General features: G+C 52.2%; 2 protein-coding genes across 5 annotated transcripts in view; one reads left to right on the top strand and one right to left on the bottom strand.

Moving 5' to 3' along the window:
• Positions 1 to 745: 745 nt before the first annotated feature.
• LOC144612380 (uncharacterized) overlaps positions 746 to 19,446 on the bottom strand; it is a 26,220-nt gene continuing 7,519 nt past the window's right edge. For 3 of the 4 annotated variants that reach the window (XM_078431969.1, XM_078431970.1, XM_078431968.1), the window contains exons 2-5: positions 12,723 to 12,773; positions 8,904 to 8,944; positions 5,977 to 6,106; positions 746 to 1,250 (exon numbers count right to left, since the gene is read on the bottom strand). In XM_078431969.1, coding sequence (XP_078288095.1) covers positions 1,149 to 1,250; positions 5,977 to 6,106; positions 8,904 to 8,944; positions 12,723 to 12,773 — 324 coding nt within the window. In that variant the 3' untranslated portion in view covers positions 746 to 1,148. Of the gene's footprint in view, positions 1,251 to 5,976; positions 6,107 to 8,903; positions 8,945 to 12,722; positions 12,994 to 19,446 lie in introns of all 4 variants that reach the window. The other variant, XM_078431967.1, reaches the window with a different exon arrangement.
• Positions 13,980 to 19,446, top strand: part of LOC144612347 (nuclear factor 7, ovary-like) — a 13,014-nt gene continuing 7,547 nt past the window's right edge. Inside the window, exons 1-3 of the mRNA XM_078431922.1 lie at positions 13,980 to 14,321; positions 16,098 to 16,297; positions 17,096 to 17,141. Of these exons, the coding sequence (XP_078288048.1) occupies positions 13,980 to 14,321; positions 16,098 to 16,297; positions 17,096 to 17,141 (588 nt within the window). The remainder of the gene's footprint in view (positions 14,322 to 16,097; positions 16,298 to 17,095; positions 17,142 to 19,446) is intronic.

The following is a 19,446-nucleotide window of genomic DNA, read 5'->3' as shown; positions in this document are numbered from 1 at the left end:
CCCCGTTCCTGCCTTCTCCCCATATCCCCCGACTCCGCTATCATTAAGAGCTCTATCTAGCTCTCTCTTGAATGCATTCGGAGAATTGGCCTCCACTGCCTTCTGAGGCAGAGAATTCCACAGATTCACAACTCTCTGATTGAAAAGGTTTTTCCTCATCTCAGTTCTAAATGGCCGACCCCTTATTCTTAAACTGTGTGGCCCCTTGTTCTGGACTCCCCCAACATTGGGGACATGTTTCCTGCCTCTAGCGTGTCCAACCCCTTAATAATCTTATACGTTTCGATAAGATCCCCTCTCGTCCTTCTAAATTCCAGTGTGTACAAGCCTAGTCGCTCCAGTCTTTCAACGCACGACAGTCCCGCCACTCCGGTAGAGTTGCTGCCTTACAGCGAATGCAGTGCCGGAGGGAGGGGGGAGGGGGAAGGGGGAGTGGGGGGTGGGGGAGAAGAGGAGAGGGTGCTTCACCAATGCAGGAGAGTTTTGGGCAGAGAAGGTTCACCAGATTGATCCCTGGGATGGCAGGACTTTCATATGAAGAAAGACTGGATAGACTCGGCTTGTACTCGCTGGAATTTAGAAGACTGAGGGGGGATCTTATAGAAACTTACAAAATTCTTAAGGGGTTGGACAGGCAAGATGCGGGAAGATTGTTCCCGATGTTGGGGAAGTCCAGAACAAGGGGTCACACAGTTTAAGGATAAGGGGGAAGTCTTTTAGGACCGAGTTTTTGTCTTCACACAGAGAGTGATGAATCTGTGGAATTCTCTGCCACAGAAGGTAGTTGAGGCCAGTTCATTGGCTATATTTAAGAGGGAGTTAGATGTGGCCCTTGTGGCTAAAGGGATCAGGGGGTATGGAGAGAAGGCAGGTACAGGATACTGAGTTGGATGATCAGCCATGATCATATTGAATGGCGGTGCGTACAGGCTCGAAGGGCCGAATGGCCTACTCCTGCACCTATTTTCTATGTTTCTAACAGGTCTTGTTCGGGTATAATTTAAACCCATTATAAACCACGGGGTGAAAAGTAATAGGTTTATTGAAGCTCCTGCAGGTGAGTGGAGCGCTGGTTCTCCGGCGCGAGTCCGTGATCCTGGGGGTCATGGGGGGGAGCAGGGGTCAACGTTAAACAGGGACCCTTGCGCTCAGAGTCGCTCCTTGTAGAAGGTCTTCCCGATCAGCTGCAGCTCCCCCACGTACTGCTTGTTCTCGGCCTGAAGTAACTCCTTCAGGGCCGCTTGCCGCATCTGCGTGTGAGAGAGAGAGAGTTAGAGGGGAAGATGACCACGCTACCCCCTACCGTAACATACGGCCATGTTGGCGCGGCGGTAGATTCGCTGCCTCACCGTGAACCCTGGTTCCACCCCGACCGCGGGCGCTTGTCTGTACGGAGTTCGCACGCACGTTCTCCCTGTGACCTGCGAGGGTTCTATCTTCTACACACTAAAACTCTAGTATGTAGAGTTTGTTTGTTCCTGAACGACACGATAGCGCGGCAATTTTAGGCCCAACTTACTCACCGTCGCCCCCTTTGGTGCCAATGGAAGAAGTTTCATTGAAATCGGTGTTATAGTTTTAAGGCTATTCACATTTTAAAGTTTAAATCTATCTTCTACGGAGGGAGGGGGATAAGGGGGGGTTGAGTATGGAGTGAGGGGGAGGGGGGGGGGAGGGAGAGAGTGGGGAGGGAGGGTGGATAAGGGGGGGTTGAGGGGTATGGAGGGAGGGGGGGGAGGTGGGAGGGGGGAGTGGGGGGGGGAGGGTGCAGCGTAGGTTCACCAGGTTAATTCCCGGAATGGCGGGACTGTCGTATGTTGAAAGACATGGAGCGACTAGGCTTGTATACACTGGAATTTAGAAGGATGAGAGGGGATCTTAAATCTATCTCCTAGGGAGGGAGGGGGGACAAGGGGGGTTGAGGGGATGGAGTTGGAGGAGGGGGAGGGGAGGAGGGAGGGAGAGAGGGGGGATAAGGGGGGGGGTTGAGGGGGATGGAGTTTGGGGAGGGGGAGGGGAGGAGGGAGGGAGAGAGGGGGGATAAGGGGGGGGTTGAGGGGGATGGAGTTTGGGGAGGGGAAGGGGAGGGGGGTGGAGTTTGAGGAAGGGGAGGGGGGTGGAGTTTGGGGGAGGGGAAGGGGAGGGAGGTTGAGGGGGATGGAGTGGGGGAGGGGGGGAGGAGAGGGTGCTGCACCAATGTAGGAGAGGTTTGGGCCCAACGTAGACAATAGACTTCAGGCTAAGGTTCCTGCTCAACAACTTCCTCCAGCTGCCAAAGGTAGGACAAGGGGAGCCCCATCCCCCCTCCCCCCTGTGAGAAACATAGATGCAGGAGAAGGCCATTCGGCCCTTCGAGCCAGCACTGCCATTCACCGTGATCATGGCTGATCGTCCACAATCAGTAACCCGTTCCTGCCCTCTCCCCGTACCCCCTGACTCCGCTATCTTTAAGAGTTCTATCTAAAGGGCCTGTCCCACTTAGGCGATTTTAAGGCGACTGCCGGCGACTAGGCTATTGAGGGCGTGCAGCGTAGGTTCACCAGGTTAATTCCCGGAATGGCGGGAATATCATATGTTGAAAGACTGGAGCGACTAGGCTTGTATACACTGGAATTTAGAAGGATGAGAGGGGATCTTATCGAAACGTATAAGATTATTAAGGGGTTGGACACGTTAGAGGCAGGAAACATGTTCCCAATGTTGGGGGAGTCCAGAACCAGGGGCCACACACAGTTTAAGAATAAGGGGTCGGCCATTTAGAACTGAGATGAGGAAAAACTTTTTCAGTCAGAGAGTTGTGAATCTGTGGAATTCTCTGCCTCAGAAGGCAGTGGAGGCCGATTCTCTGGATGCATTCAAGAGAGAGCTGGATAGAGCTCTTATGGATAGCGGAGTCAGGGGGTATGGGGAGAAGGCAGGAACGGGGTACTGATTGAGAATGATCAGCCATGATCACATTGAATGGCAGTGCTGGCTCGAATGGCCGAATGGCCTCCTCCTGCACCTATTGTCTATTGTCTATTGGAAGATACCAGAAGATAGTTTTGTTTTTTTTAAATATTTTATTTGTATTTTTATTAGCAAGGAAGAAAGAGAATTATAAATATAAAGGTTATGGGGGATAGATCCTGGAGTTAATGAGTATAGTTGTACATCCAACCCTAAACTCAAGTTTTAACTTTAGTTTTAAATTTTAGTTTTGTGTCAAACCCATTTACTTTTTTAAAAATTCAATAAATGGGGACCAAATTTTAAAAAATAGATCTTGTTTGTCAATTAAGACAAACCTTATTTTCTCCAAATGCAAGGTCCGTATAATCCACATTTTGATTGTGGGGGTTACTGTTCTTCCCCAAATTTAAGTATTAATTTTTTCGCAGTTATTAAACTGTAGTCAAGAAAATGACCCTAACTTATCGTGAAGTTTGTAATATGATCTGACATTCTTGCCTTAGAGGGAGTACAGAGAAGATTCACCAGATTGATCCCTGGGATGGCAGGACTTTCATATGAAGAAAGACTGGATAGACTCGGCTTGTACTCGCTGGAATTTAGAAGACTGAGGGGGGATCTTATTGAAACATATAAAATTCTTAAGGGGTTGGAGAGGCTAGATGCAGGAAGATTGTTCCCGATGTTGGGGAAGTCCAGAACCAGGGGTCACAGCTTAAGGATAAGGGGGAAGTCTTTTAGGACCGAGATGAGAAAACATTTCTTCACACAGAGAGTGGTGAGTCTGTGGAATTCTCTGCCACAGAAGGTAGTTGAGGCCAATTCATTGGCTATACTTAAGAGGGAGTTAGATTGTGGCCCTTGTGGCTAAAGGGATCAGGGGGTATGGAGAGAAGGCAGGTACAGTCTACTGAGCTGGATGATCAGCCATGATCATATTGAATGGCCGAATGGCCTACTCCTGCACCTATTTTCTATGTTTCTATGTCTATGTACACAATACTCCAGATGTGGTCTCACCAGGGCCCTGTACAACTGCTGTTTTCACCGAGCCCACATCCAACAACGGCCTTTTTCCTTTATCATCGTTACTTTTTTGCACATCTTTCGTTCATTTGTTCTATCTCTCTCCACATCACCGTCTACACCTCTCGTTTCCCTCTCCCCCGACTCTCAGTCTGAAGAAGGGTCTCGACCACGAAACGTCACCCATTCCTTCTCTCCAGAGATGCTGCCTGACCCGCTGAGTTACTCCAGCTTTTTTGTGTCTGTCTTTGGTTTAAACCAGTAGTTCCTTCCTACACATTCTATCTTTAATTTGGTTTTGTTGCGTTTACAGGTACAGCGCGGAAACAGGCCCTTCGGCCCACCGAGTCCGCGCCGACCAGCGATCCCCACACATTAACGCCACCCTAGGTATCACAAGCTGCTGGAGTAACTCAGCGGGTCAGGCAGCATCTTGGAGAGAAGGAATGGGTGACGTTTCGGGTCGAGACCCTTCTTCAGACTGATGTCAGGGGCGGGGGGGGGGACAAAGAAAGGATGTAGGTGGAGACAGGAAGACTAGTGGGAGAACTGGGAAGGGGAGGGGAAAGAGAGGGACATAGAAACATAGAAAATAGGTGCAGGAGTAGGCCATTTGGCCCTTCGAGCCTGCACCGCCATTCAATATGATCATGGCTGATCATCCAACTCAGGATCCCGTACCTGCCTTCTCTCCATACCCCCTGATCCCTTTAGCCACAAGGGCCACATCTAACTCCCTCTTAAATATAGTCAATGAACTGGCCTCAACTACCTTCTGTGGCAGAGAATTCCACAGACTCACCACTCTCTGTGTGAAGAAATGTTTTCTCATCTCGGTCCTAAAAGACTTCCCCCTTATCCTTAAGCTGTGACCCCTTGTTCTGGACTTCCCCAACATAGGGAACAATCTTCCCGCATCTAGCCTCTCCAACCCCTTAAGAATTTTATATGTTTCAATAAGATCCCCACTCAGTCTTCTAACTTCCAGCGAGTACAAGCCGAGTCTATCCAGTCTTTCTTCATATGAAAGTCCTGCCATCCCAGGGGATTGATCTCGTGAACCTACGCTGCACTGCCTCAATTACAAGGATGTCCTTCCTCACATGAGGAGACCAAGACTGCAAGAATGTTAGCATTCATAGCAAGAGGATTTGAGTATAGGAGCAGGGAGGTTCTGCTGCAACCTTGGTGAAACCGCACCTGGAGTATTGTGTACAGTTTTGGTCTCCTAATCTGAGGAAAGACATTCTAGCCTTAGAGGGAGTACAGAGAAGGTTCACCAGATTGATCCCTGGGATGGCAGGACTTTCATATGAAGAAAGACTGAATAGACTAGGCTTATACTCGCTGGAATTTAGAAGACTGAGGGGGATCTTATTGAAACATACAAAATTCTTAAGGGGTTGGAGAGGCTAGATGTGGGAAGATTGTTCCCGATGTTGGGGAAGTCCAGAACAAGGGGTCACAGTTTAAGGATAAGGGGGAAGTCTTTTAGGACCGAGATGAGAAAACATTTCTTCACACAGAGAGTGGTGAGTCTGTGGAATTCTCTGCCACAGAAGGTAGTTGAGGCCAGTTCATTGGCTATATTTAAGAGGGAGTTAGATGTGGCCCTTGTGGCTAAAGGGATCAGGGGGTATGGAGAGAAGGCAGGTACGGGATACTGAGCTGGATGATCAGCCATAATCATATTGAATGGCGGTGCGTACAGGCTCGAAGAGGAGCTACTATCCTACGTACACAAGGGGCAATTTTACACTTACACCGAGCCAATTAACCTGCAAATCCCCACGTCTTTGGAGTGTGGGAGGAAACCGAAGTTCTCGGAGAAAACCCACGCAGGTCACGGGGAGAACGTGCAAACTCCGTACAGACAGGCTTCGCCGAGGCAGCGTGAGGTGCAGATGGAGTCAATGGAAAGGAGGTCGGCCTGTGTGGTGGTCTGGACTGCGTCCACAACACCCTGCAACCTCTGAGAGATACGGGGGTCACACTCACCAGCAGAATGGCCCGTCGTGCCACCTTCACCTCCCGGTCAATGGCTCTCAGCTGCTGCTCTGCGATCTTTGACGTGTTGGTAGCCTCCATCGCCTTCAGGTTAAGGTTCGTGTTCAACACCTTCCTCCAGCTGCCAAAGGTAGGACACGGAGAGACATAGGTGCAGGAGTAAGGCCATCCATTCGGCCCTTCCAGCCAGCACCGGCCATTCAACGTGATCACGGCTGATCATCCACAATCAGTTCCCCCATTCCTGCCCTCTCCCCACATCCCTTGATTCCGTTAGCCCCAAAGAGCTAAGTCTAACTCTCTCGTGAAAACATCCAGTGAATCGGCCTCCACTGCCTTCTGCGGCAGAGAATCCCACAGGTTCACAACCGAAAAGGTTTTTCCTCATCTCAGTCTTAAAATGGCCGACCCCTTATTCTTAAGCTGTGTGTGGCCCCTGGATCTGGACTCCCCCAACATGGGGAACATTTTTCCTGCCTCTAGCGTGTCCAATCCTTTAAGAATTTTGTATGTTCTCAATAAATAGACAATAGGTGCAGGAGGAGGCCATTCGGCCCTTCGAGCCAGCACCGCCAATCAATGTGATCATGGCTGATCATTCTCAATCAGTACCCCGTTCCTGCCTTCTCCCCTGACTCCGCTATCCTTAAGAGCTCTATCTAGCTCTTAAGGTTTGTAGGTTAATTGGCTTGGTGGAAATGTAAAATTGTCCCCAGTGTGTGCAGGATGGTGTTAATGTGCGGGGGGGGGGATCACACTCGGTGGGCCGAAGGGCCTGTTTCCGCGCTGTGTCTCTAAACTGAACTACACTCAGCGGGTCAGACAGCAGCTGGCCCCCAGCCCACCAGATCTTCCTGTTTGCCAAAAGGCCTTTGTCTCACGCGTCCTTCCTGCTGTCGACGGCCCAAAATAGATTCACAGAGTCACGCAGACACGCAGACAAAACGCCTCAGGAGGCAGATGGGCAACCCAGAGTGATAACAGCGTGGAAATAGGCAAGGCCAGCAGCATTAATCAAGGACCAGTCTCTCCCCCCCCCCCCCCTCGGCCGCTCCCTCTTCCCCCCCTCTGCCATCGGGGCAAGAGGTACAGAAGTGTGAAAACGCACACCTCCAGATTCAGGGGCAGTTTCTTCCCGGCTGTTATCAGGCAACTGAACCGTCCTCTCACCAGCTAGAGAGCGGTCCCATCAACCTCACTGGAGACCTTTGAACTATCTTTAATTGGACTTTATTTTTCACTTAAATGTTGTGCCCTTTGTCCCGTATCTGTACACTGAGGACGGTTTGATAGTAATCATGTCTAGTCTTTCCTTTGATTGGATCGACAATAGACAATAGGTGCAGGAGGAGGCCATTCGGCCCTTCGAGCCAGCACCACCATTCAGGTGTGGAATTCTCTGCCTCAGAAGGCAGTGGAGGCCAGTTCGTTGGATGCTTTCAAGAGAGAGCTGGATAGAGCTCTTAAGGATGGCGGAGTGAGGGGGTATGGGGAGAAGGCAGGAACGGGGTACTGATTGAGAGTGATCAGCCATGATCGCATTGAATGGCGGTGCTGGCTCGAAGGGCTGAATGGCCTCCTCCTGCACCTATTGTCTATTGATCATGGCTGATCATTCTCAATCAGTACCCCGTACCTGCCTTCTCCCCATACCCCCTGACTCCGCTATCCTTAAGAGCTCTATCTAGCTCTCTCTTGAATGCATTCAGAGAACTGGCCTCCACTGCCCTCTGAGGCAGAGAATTCCACAGATTCACAACTCTCTGACTGAAAAGGTTTTTCCTCATCTCCGTTCTAAATGGCCTACCCCTTATTCTTAAACTGTGTGGCCCCTTGTTCTGGACTCCCCCAACATTGGGAACATGTTTCCTGCCTCTAACGTGTCCATCCCCTTAATAATCTTATATGTTTCGATAAGATCCCCTCTCATCCTTCTAAATTCCAGTGTATACAAGCCCATCTGTTTCCTGCCAGTGTTTCCGCACCATAGGACACGGAACTGCAGATTTAGTTTAGTTTGGTTTTTTATTACTGTCATGTGTACCGAGGTACAGTGAAAAGCTTTTGTTGCATGCGAGATCTGGGTGTCCTTACAACGAGATTTGGGTGTCTTAGTGCATCAGTCACTGAAAGGAAGCATGCAGGTACAGCAGGCAGTGAAGAAAGCCAATGGAATGTTGGCCTTCATAACAAGAGGAGTTGAGTATAGGAGCAAAGAGGTCCTTCTGCAGTTGTACAGGGCCCTAGTGAGACCGCACCTGGAGTACTGTGTGCAGTTTTGGTCCCCAAATTTGAGGAAGGATATTCTTGCTATTGAGGGCGTGCAGCGTAGGTTAATTCCCGGAATGGCGGGACTGTCGTATGTTGAAAGACTGGAGCGACTAGGCTTGTATACACTGGAATTTAGAAGGATGAGAGGGGATCTTATCGAAACGTATAAGATTATTAAGGGGTTGGGCGGCACGGTAGCGCAGCGGTAGAGTTGCTGCTTTACAGCGAATGCAGCGCCGGAGACTCAGGTTCGATCCTGACTACGGGTGCTGCACTGTAAGGAGTTTGTACGTTCTCCCCGTGACCTGCGTGGGTTTTCTCCGAGATCTTCGGTTTCCTCCCACACTCCAAAGACGTACAGGTTTGTAGGTTAATTGGCTGGGTAAAAAAATAAAAAAATTGTCCCTAGTGGGTGTAGGATAGTGTTAATGTACGGGGATCGCTGGGCGGCACGGACTTGGTGGGCCGAAAAGGCCTGTTTCCGCGCTGTATATATATGATATGATATGACACGTTAGAGGCAGGAAACATGTTTCCAATGTTGGGGGAGTCCAGAACCAGGTTTTGGTCCCCGGTTTCAACCAACAACCTGCCCGTTCCTCCCCCCGCTCTCCACTCCACGTCCCCTGCCGGTTCTTGTACGGTACCTGGCGAGATTCGCTTTCATCGCTTCTATCTCGTCGTGCCTCTGGAAGGGGGAGAAACAGAACAGTTTACCGATAGCGGGACTGGGCCACTTCGCCGCGTTCCGAGAGTGTTGGGACCCCAGCTATTTACAATATATATTAATGATTTGGACGAGGGAATTGAATGCAACATCTCCAAGTTTGCGGATGACACGAAGCTGGGGGGCAGTGTTAGCTGTGAGGAGGATGCTAGGAGGCTGCAACGTGACTTGGATAGGTTAGGTGAGTGGGCAGATGCATGGCAGATGCAGTATAATGTGGATAAATGTGAGGTTATCCACTTTGGCGGCAAGAACAGGAAAGCAGACTATTACCTGAATGGTGGCCGATTAGGAGAAGGGGAGATGCAACGAGACCTGGGTGTCGTGGTACACCAGTCATTGAAAGTAGGCATGCAGGTGCAGCAGGCAGTGAAGAAAGCGAATGGTATGTTGGCATTCATAGCGAGGGGATTTGAGTATAGGAGCAGGGTGGTTCTGCTGCAGTTGTACAGGGCATTGGTGGAGTATTGTGTACAGTTTTGGTCTCGTAATCTGAGGAAAGACATTCTTGCCATAGAGGGAGTACTGAGAAGGTTCACCAGATTGATCCCTGGGATGGCAGGACTTTCATATGAAGAAAGACTGGATAGACTCGGCTTGTACTCGCTGGAATTTAGAAGATTGAGGGGGGATCTTATAGAAACTTATAAAATTCTTAAGGGGTTGGACAGGCTAGATGCAGGAAGATTGTTCCCGATGTTGGGGAAGTCCAGAACAAGGGGTCACACAGTTTAAGGATAAGGGGGAAGTCTTTTAGGACCGAGATGAGAACGTTTTGTTTCACACAGAGTGGTGAATCTGTGGAATTCTCTGCCACAGAGGGTAGTTGAGGCCAGTTCATTGGCTATATTTAAGAGGGAGTTAGATGTGGCCCTTGTGGCTAAAGGGATCAGGGGGTATGGAGAGAAGGCAGGTACGGGATACTGAGTTGGATGATCAGCCATGATCATATTGAATGGCGGTGCGTACAGGCTCGAAGGGCCGAATGGCCTACTCCTGCACCTATGTTTCTATGTTTCACCGTCGTGTGTTTCCCGAAACTGAGAGGCTACCACGGTGGCGCAGCGGGTAGAGCTGCTGCCTCACAGCGCCAGAGACCCGGGTCCCATCCCGACTGCGGGCGCTGTCCGCGCGGAGTTTGTACGTTCTCCCCCCCGTGACCTACGTGGGTTTTCTCCAAGATCTTCGGTCTCAATAGACAATAGGCGCAGGAATAGGCCATTCGGCCCTTCGAGCCTGCACTGCCATTCAATGTGATCATGGCTGATCATTCTCCATCAGTACCCCGTTCCTGCCTTCTCCCCATACCCCCTGACTCCGCTATCCTTAAGGGCTCTATCTAGTTCTCTCTTGAATGCATTCCAACCCGCACTCCAAAGTCGTGCAGGTTGGTATTCGTGTAAATTGTCCCTAGTGTGTGTGCGTGTGTGTGTGTAGGATGGTGTTAGTGTGCTGGGATCGCTGGTCTGCGGGGATCGCTGGTCGGCGCGGACCCGGTGGGCCGAAGGGCCAGTTTCCGCGTTGTATCTCTAAACACAACTAAACTTCTTCACACAGAGGGTAGTGCGTGTGTGGAACTGTGAGGCCACACGAGGATGTTGCCAGGACTCGAGGGGCCTGAGCTACAGGGGGAGGTTGGGGCAGCCTGGGGCTCTATTCCTTGGAGCGTAAGAGGATGAGGGGCGATCTTAGAGGTGTATAAAATCATGAGAGGAATAGATCGGGTAGATGCACAGAGTCTCTTGCCCAGAGTAGGGGAATCGAGGACCAGAGGGCATAGGTGAGGGGGGGGGAAAGATTGAATAGGAACCAGAGGGGCAGCCTTTTCACACAGGGGGTGGTGGGTTTATGGAACAAGCTGACAGAGGAGGTAGTTGAGGCTGGGATTATAATAATAATAATAATACATTACATTTATATAGCGCTTTTCATATACTCAAAGACGCTTTACAGAAATTTTGAGAACATAGGGGAAATGAATAAATAGATAAATAAGTAAATAAATAAATGAACAGAGAAAGGAGACAGAAGGTGAGGTGACCTTCAGTGGTTGAAGGCAGTACTGAATAGGTGAGACTTCAGCGATGTTTTGAATGTGGTGAGTGTGGGGGAGTCTCTAACGGTTTGGGGTAGTGAGTTCCATAGGGTGGGAGCAGCGATGGAGAAAGCCCTGTCCCCCCAGGATCTGAGTTTAGTCCGGATGTGGGGGGATAGGAGATTGGCAGCGGCAGAGCGGAGGGTGCAGGTGGGAGTGTGCCTGTGGAGGAGGTCGGTCAGGTAGGATGGGGCCAGGTTATGGAGGGCTTTGTAGGTTATGAGGAGGATTTTGTACTGGATTCTCTGGGGGATGGGGAGCCAGTGGAGTTTATAAAGGACGGGGGTGATATGGTCACGGATCGAGGTGTGTGTGAGTAGACGGGCAGGGGAGTTTTGAATGTATTGAAGTTTATTGATGATTTTTGAGGGTGCGCCGTAGAGGAGGCTGTTGCAGTAATCCAGACGGGAGGTGATGAAGGCGTGGATGAGGGTTTCTGCAGCTGTGGAGGAGAGGGATGGACGGAGACGGGCAATGTTTTTGAGGTGGAAGAAGGCTGTCTTTGTGATGTGTTTGATGTGTTTGTCGAAGGAGAGGGTTTGATCAAGGATGATTCCAAGATTCCGGATGTGAGGTGAGGTGGATACTGGGAGACCATCAATGTTGAGGATGAAGTTTTGGGTGGATTTGGTGAGCATTTTTGGACCAATGATAATGATTTCAGATTTGTTGCAATTGAGTTTGAGGAAGTTTGATTGAAGCCAAGATTTTATTTCAGTAATGCAGTTTGTCAGTGTAGAGTGTGTGGTGGAGGAGATTGACTTGGTGGAGATGAGGAGCTGGATATCATCGGCGAAGCAGTGGAAGTTGAGACCATGACGGCGGATTAATTGACCAAGGGGGAACAGGTAGAGGATGAAGAGGAGGGGGCCAAGGACTGAGCCTTGGGGGACACCTTGGGGGAGGTTGAGCGGTGGGGGATTTACAGTTGTTAATGGAGATGAACTGGTGTCTGTCAGAGAGGTAAGATTTGAACCAGGATAGGGCTGTGCCGGTGATGTTAAGGGAGGTTTCAAGTCGGGTGAGGAGAATGGAGTGATTTATGGTGTCAAAGGCGGCGCTGAGGTCAAGTAGGATGAGGATGTTGAGGTTGCCAGCGTCGGAGGAGAGGAGAATGTCGTTTGTGATTTTGTTTCGTTTATCACAACATTTAAGATACATTTGGACGGGTACATGGAAAGGACAGGTTTGGAGGGATATGCGACAAACGCAGGCAGGTTGGACTAGTGTAGATGGGGCATGTTGGCCGGTGAGGACAAGGTGGGTCTGTTTCCACGCTGTATCACTCTGTGACTCTCCACACATACACACACACAAGGGGAGTGGGGGAAATGTGTAGGAAGGAACTGCAGATGCTGGTTTGAACCGAAGCTAGACACAAAATGCTGGAGTAACTCAGCGGGGACAGGCAGCATCTCAGGAGAGAAGGAATGGGTGACGTTTCGGGTCGAGACCCTTCTTCAGACTGACCCGAAACGTCACCCATTCCTTCTCTCCTGAGATGCTGCCTGACCCGCTGAGTTACTCCAGCATTGTGTGTCTACCTTCCATTTAAACCAGCATCTGCAGTTTTTTTTCCCTGCACCTCCTTAAATAATGTGTGCTGTGCTGTGAAACTCCCTCCCTCTCCCCACATGTTCGTACCTTCATGTTCTCCTGCCATTGCTGCGCTCGCCCCTTCGGCTTTGTGCACATCTTGGCCCAGTTTAGATGTGAGAGGGAGAGACAGAAAGAGAGAGAGTATGAAATCAGTGATCAGCCTTCACGATGGGGAGGTGCGCGGTCCCTTTAAGGCGGCTGCAGAGGGGGCGGAGCGCCCTTTGTTTACGGAAGCGGCGTCCAGTTGTCGGGGCAACCACGTCGCCGTGGCAACCGCGACGTCTTAAAGGGACCGCGTCCCCCTCCCATGTGGCCCCTGAAAGACACAATTCTGACTTTGGAATAATTGACCATGGTGACATTTATATTTTTATTTCTTGCACCTCGCAAACAGGATAAATATAGATAATATAATTAAAGACGAATTCGATAAATTAATAACCACACTACGAATGCAAAGCAAAAAATCCTCCAAAGTGCTTAATGCAATCAAAGACAAGTCACAGTAGATACAAAGTGCTGGAGTAACTCAGCGGGACAAGCAGCATCTCTGGAGAGAAGGACTGGAGCGACTAGGTTTGTATACACTGGAATTTAGAAGGATGAGCGGGGATCTTATTGAAACGTATAAGATTATTAAGGGGTTCGACACGTTAGAGGCAGGAAACATGTTCCCAATGTTGGGGGAGTCCAGAACAAGGGGCCACAGTTTAAGAATAAGGGGTCGGCCATTTAGAACTGAGATGAGGAAAAACTTTTTCAGTCAGAGAGTTGTGAATCTGTGGAATTCTCTGCCTCAGAAGGCAGTGGAGGCCAATTCTCCGAATGCATTCAAGAGAGAGCTGGATAGAGCTCTTAAGGATAGCGGAGTCAGGGGGTATGGGGACAATAAGAAAATAATTGCAGATGCTGGTACAAATCGATTTATTCACAAAATGCTGGAATAACTCAGCGGGTCGGGCAGCATCTCGGGAGAAAAGGAATGGGTGACGTTTCGGGTCGAGACCCTTCTTCATACTGGGGAGAAGGCAGGAACGGGGTACTGATTGAGAATGATCAGCCATGATCACATTGAAAGGCGGTGCTGACTCGAAGGGCATCACCAGGATCAAAGATGGCGGCATTTGGTTAAGTCCTGGCATCAACAGAGGCGGCCAGGATCAAAAGTGGCGGCATTTGGTTGTGTTGGCAACAGAGGGGGGCGGGCGGCCAGGATCAAAGATGGCGGCCGCGTCGCGGACGTCATCAGCCCGCGTCAGAGACTAGTCGTCTATTACTTGCGCCGGCGGCGGCGCAGCGAGCATGCGCGGAGCGGGCAGCGAGGGGCGCGGCGAGCATGCGCAGTGGGAGCGGGACGGGGAGAAGGTGGAGGAATATAATGGCGGCGGCGGGACGACGAAGACGACGACCACGACCACGACGACGGCCGGCTCCCTGCGGCGGGAGCTCAGCTGCTCCGTCTGCCTCGAACTCTTCCGCCAGCCCGTCATCCTGGGCTGCGGACACAGCTTCTGCCGCGCCTGCATCGGCCGCGTGTGGGAGAGTCGCGAGCGGCAGAGGCGCCTGGCGCAGGCGGAGGGAGCGGCGGCTCCGGAGCTCGACGGGGCCGAGGGCGGCAATTACTCGTGTCCGCAGTGTCGTCAGGTGAGACCCCGCGGCACGTGACCCACTGTGATCCATCGCCCCACCCCTACACACGTGACCCGTTGTGATCCTCGCCACTCCCCCCCACACACGTGACCTATTGTGATCCTCGCCACTCGCCCCCACACGTGACCCACTGTGATCCTCGCCGCACCCCTCCACACGTGACCCATTGTGATCCTCGCCACTCGCCCCCACACACGTGACCCGTCGTGATCCTCGCCACTCGCCCCCACACACGTGACCCACTGTGATCCTCGCCACTCGCCCCCACACACGTGACCCACTGTGGCCCTCGCCCCACACACGTGGCCCGTTGTGATCCTCGCCCCACCCCTCCACACGTGACCCATTGTGATCCTCGCCACTCGCCCCCACACACGTGATCCTCGCCACTCGCCCCCACACACGTGACCCACTGTGGCCCTTGCCCCACACACGTGTCCCGTTGTAATCCTCGCCCCACCCCACACACGTGACCCGTTGTGATCCTCGCCCCACCCCTACACACGTGACCACATTCACACCTCTTGTTCGCGCATGATATGCCTCTTAGCACACACGTGACCCCATTCAGACCTCACACACGTGACCCCATTCACACCTCACACGTGACCCATTGTGATCCTCGTCCCCCACACGTGACCGCATTCACACCTCTCATTCGCACGTGACACGCCTCTTAGCACACACGTGACCCCATTCAGACCTCACACATGTGACCCCATTCCCACCTCACACGCGTGACCCCATTCACACCTCACACGAGGACGCATTCACACCTCACAGATGACCCCATTCACACCTCACACACGTGAACCCATTCACTCTCGTTTGCACGTGACATGCCTCTGAGCACACACGTGACCCCATTTACGCCTCACACGTGACCCATTGTGATCCTCGCCCCCACACGTGACCCCAATCACACCTCTCGTTCGCACTTGACACGCCCCTTAGCACACACGTGACCCCATTCACACTTCACACATGACCCATTCACACCTCGCACAAGGACACATTCACACCTCACACGTGACCCATTGTGATCCTCGCCCCCCACACGTGACCCCAATCACATCTCTCGTTCGCACTTGACACGCCCCTTAGCACACACGTGACCCCATTCACACTTCACACATGACCCATTCACACCTCGCACAAGGACACATTCACACCTCACATGTGACCCATTGTGATCCTCGCCCCCCCACCCCCACACGTGACCCCATTCACACCTTCGCACCTCAGGCTCCCACGTGACCTTGTTCACAATTCGTGACCCCATTCACACCTCTCGTTCGCACGTGACACGCCTCTTAGCGCACAAGTGCCACCGCGTGCCTCGATACCCGTGTGATCCACTTCACACCTCCTGCTCCCGCCGTGACACACTCACACGTGACCCCATTCGCACCTCGGGACACGCATGTGACCTCTCTCCCACGTGACCCACATCTGAGCACACGTGACCCCGTTCACACCTCCACCCCCCCCCCCCCGCCCCCAATGTGGCACATTCGCATCTCTCCTTCACGCGTGACCAGCCTCTACGTACACACGTGACCCCGTTCACACCCTCGTGACCTCGCCTTACAAGGCAGGCACTGGAGGCCGATTCACTGGGGCTAACGGAATCAGGGGAAAGCAGGAACGGGGGAACTGATTGTGGATGATCAGCCGCGACCGTGTTGAGTGGCGGTGCTGGCTCGAAGGGCCGAAGGGCCTCCCCCTGCACCAGTTTCCTATGTTTCTGTGTTTTTCTTGCCCCCACAGGTATTCCCAGATCAAAGCTTCACCAAGAACTTCCTGGCCGCCAACCTGGTGGAGCGGCTGCGGGAGGCCAAGCCCGTGCCCCGCAAGCCCAGCGTGGCGTGGCCGAGGAAGTGCCGCGAGCACGACAGGCCTCTCACCGTCTACTGCGCCACCGACCAGCAGCTCATCTGTGACCTGTGCCGGACGTCGAAGGCACACCGGTGAGCATCCTTCATCCCCTTCCCTCCTTCACACTCCTCCCCTTCCCCCTTCCCTCCTTCCCTCCTTCCTTCCTTCCCCCCTTCCCTCCTTCCCCCCTTCCCCTCTCACCCCCTTATCTCCCCATTCTCTCCCACCCCCTGCTCTCTCACCCCCTTCTCTCTCCTCCCCCCTCCTTCCCCCTGCCTCTCTCACCCCTTATCATCCCCTTCTCTCTCCTCCCCTTCTCTCCTTTCCCATTCTTCCAATCCTCCCTCTCACCCCTTCCCTTTCTCCCCCTTCTCTCTCACCCCTTCCCCTCCTCTCTCCTCCCTCTCTCCCCTTCTCTCCTCCTTCTCTATCCTCCCTCTTCTCCCCTTCTCTCTCCCCCCCTTCCCCTTCCCCTCCTCTCTCCTCCCCCTCTCCCCTTCTCTCTCCTCCTTCTCTATCCTCCCTCTTCTCTCTCTTCTCTCCATCTACCTCCTCCCCTTCTCTCTCCTTCTCTCTCCTCCCCCTCTTCCCCTCCTCTCTCCTCCTCCTCTAACCCCTTCTCTCTCCTCCTCCTCCCCTTCTCTCTCTTCTCTCCATCTCTCTCCTCCCCTTCTCTCTGCTCCCCCTCTCCCCTTCTCTCTCTTCTTCTCCCCTCCTCTCTCCTCCTCCTCTCCTTTTCTCTCTCCTCCCCCTCTCCTCCTTCCCTCTCTTCCCCTTCTCCCCCTCCTCTCTTGTCCACCCTCTCTCCCCTCTCTCTTCCCCTTTGCCCCCCCCCCCTTTTCTCCCGCCTGGTGAACTTTGCACTCATTTATGCTCTCCTTTGTGTCTAGGAGTTGTGATATTCTCCTCGTTCAGGAATTAACTGAAGAGTACCCGGTAAGAAGCACATTCCCCACATGACTTTCCCCCACCGTTCCCCACATCACCAGATTGATCCCTGGGATGGCAGGACTTTCATATGAAGAAAGACTGGATAGACTCGGCTTGTACTCGCTGGAATTTAGAAGATCGAGGGGGGATCTTATAGAAACTTACAAAATTCTTAAGGGTTGGACAGGCTAGATGCAGGAAGATTGTTCCCGATGTTGGGGAAGTCCAGAACAAGGGGTCACAGTTTAAGGATAAGGGGGAAGTCTTTTAGGACCGAGATGAGAACGTTTCTTTTCACACAGAGAGTGGTGAATCTGTGGAATTCTCTGCCACAGTAGGTAGTTGAGGCCAGTTCATTGGCTATATTTAAGAGGGAGTTAGATGTGGCCCTTGTGGCTAAAGGGATCAGGGGGTATGGAGAGAAGGCAGGTACGGGATACTGAGTTGGATGATCAGCCATGATCATATTGAATGGCGGTGCAGGTTCGAAGGGCCGGATGGCCTACTCCTGCACCTATTTTCTATGTTTCTATGACTGCAGACATTACTGCTCTTTAACAGTTCCAGAGTGTTTCATTGTTTAAAGGAAAGGACACCAGGTTAATCCCCGGGATGGCGGGACTGCCACATGGGGAAAGATTGGAAAGACTGGGCTTGTATTCACTGGAATTTCGAAGGATGAGAGGGGGATCTTATAGAGGCGCGTACAATCATAAACGGACTGGACAAGCTAGAGGCAGGAAAAATGTTCCCAATGTTGGGGGAGTCCAGAACCAGAGGCCACACACAGTCTAAGAACTTTTTCAGTCAGAGAGTTGTAAATCTGTGGAATTCTCTGCCTCAAAAGGCAGTGGAGGCCAATTCTCTGAATGCATTCAAGAGAGAGTTAGATAGAGCTCTTAAGGATAGCGGAGTCAGGGGTTTGGGGAGAAGGCAGGAACGGGGTAGTGATTGAGAATGATCAGCCATGATCACGTTGAATGGTGGTGCTGGCTCGAAGGGCTGAACGGCCTCCTCCTGCACCAATTGTCTATAACACGGTGCGGTGGCGCAGCGGTAGAGTTGCTGCCTTACAGCGAATGCAGCGCCGGAGACTCGGGTTCGATCCTGACTACGGGCGCCGTCTGTATGGAGTTTGTACGTTCTCCCCGTGACCTGCGTGGGTTTTCTCCGAGATCTTCGGTTTCCTCCCACACTCCAAAGACGTACAGGTTTGTAGGTTAATTGGCTGGGCAAATGTAAAAATTGGGAACATGTTTCCTGCCTCTAGCGTGTCCAATCCCTTAATAATCTTATATGTTACAATAAGATCCCCTCTCATCCTTCTCAATCCCCTGCAACCGCAGGAGATGCAACACCTGTTCCTTTACCTCCCCCCTCGACTCCATCCAAGGACCCAAACAGTCTTTCCAGGTGAGACAGAGGTTCACCTGCACCTCCTCCAACCTCATCTATTGCATCCGCTGTTCCAGGTGTCAACTTCTCTACATCGGCGAGACCAAGCGCAGGCTCGGCGATCGTTTCCCTCAACACCTCCGCTCAGTCCGCCTTAAGCAACCTGATCTCCCGGTGGCTCCGCACTTCAACTCCCCCTCCCACTCCCAGTCTGACCTTTCTGTCATGGGCCTCCTCCAATGTCAGAGTGAGGCCCAGCGCAAATTGGAGGAACAGCACCTCATATTTCGCTTGGGCAGCTTACACCCCAGCGGTACGAACATTGACTTCTCTAAATTCAGATAGTTCCTGCTTCCTCTCTCTATCCCCTCCCCCTTCCCAGTTCTCCCACTAGTCTTCCTGTCTCCGACTACATCCTATCTTGTCCCGCCCCCTCCCCTGACATCAGTCTGAAGAAGGGCCTCGACCCAAAACGATGCTGCCTGGCCCGCTGAGTTACTCCAGCATTTTACGTCTACCATCTAAATTCCCCAGTGAACGCAAGCCCAGTCGCTCCAGTCTTTCAACCTACGACTGTCCCGCCATATCCCGGGAATTAACCTGGTGAACCTACGCTGCACTGCCCTCAATAGCACTCCCTGATTTACCATCCGCGGCCATGAGGTGGCGACACAGCCCCAATGTGTCCACAGCCTAGCCCCAGCCACTGCCGCTGATTCATCTGTGTACAGGCGGCCTGCCCTGCCTTTCGGTAAGCTCAGCCCAGAGTCACCCTGCCCGTAAATGGCTGCTCCTCCCCGTCACCCCTGATTCACAGCGCTGTGGTTTACATTCCCATGCCTGAGACGGAACACGAAAGCACACCGCGCTGAGGGAGGGAGGGTGAGGAGGGAGGGGCGGTGAGGAGGGAGGGAGG

The sequence above is a fragment of the Rhinoraja longicauda genome, chromosome 44 (genome assembly GCF_053455715.1).
Source record: "Rhinoraja longicauda isolate Sanriku21f chromosome 44, sRhiLon1.1, whole genome shotgun sequence".
In the NCBI taxonomy this organism is placed as follows: Eukaryota; Metazoa; Chordata; class Chondrichthyes; order Rajiformes; family Arhynchobatidae; genus Rhinoraja; species Rhinoraja longicauda.
Note: the sequence above shows the minus strand (reverse complement) of the source record. Positions and strands in the feature narration are given on the sequence as shown.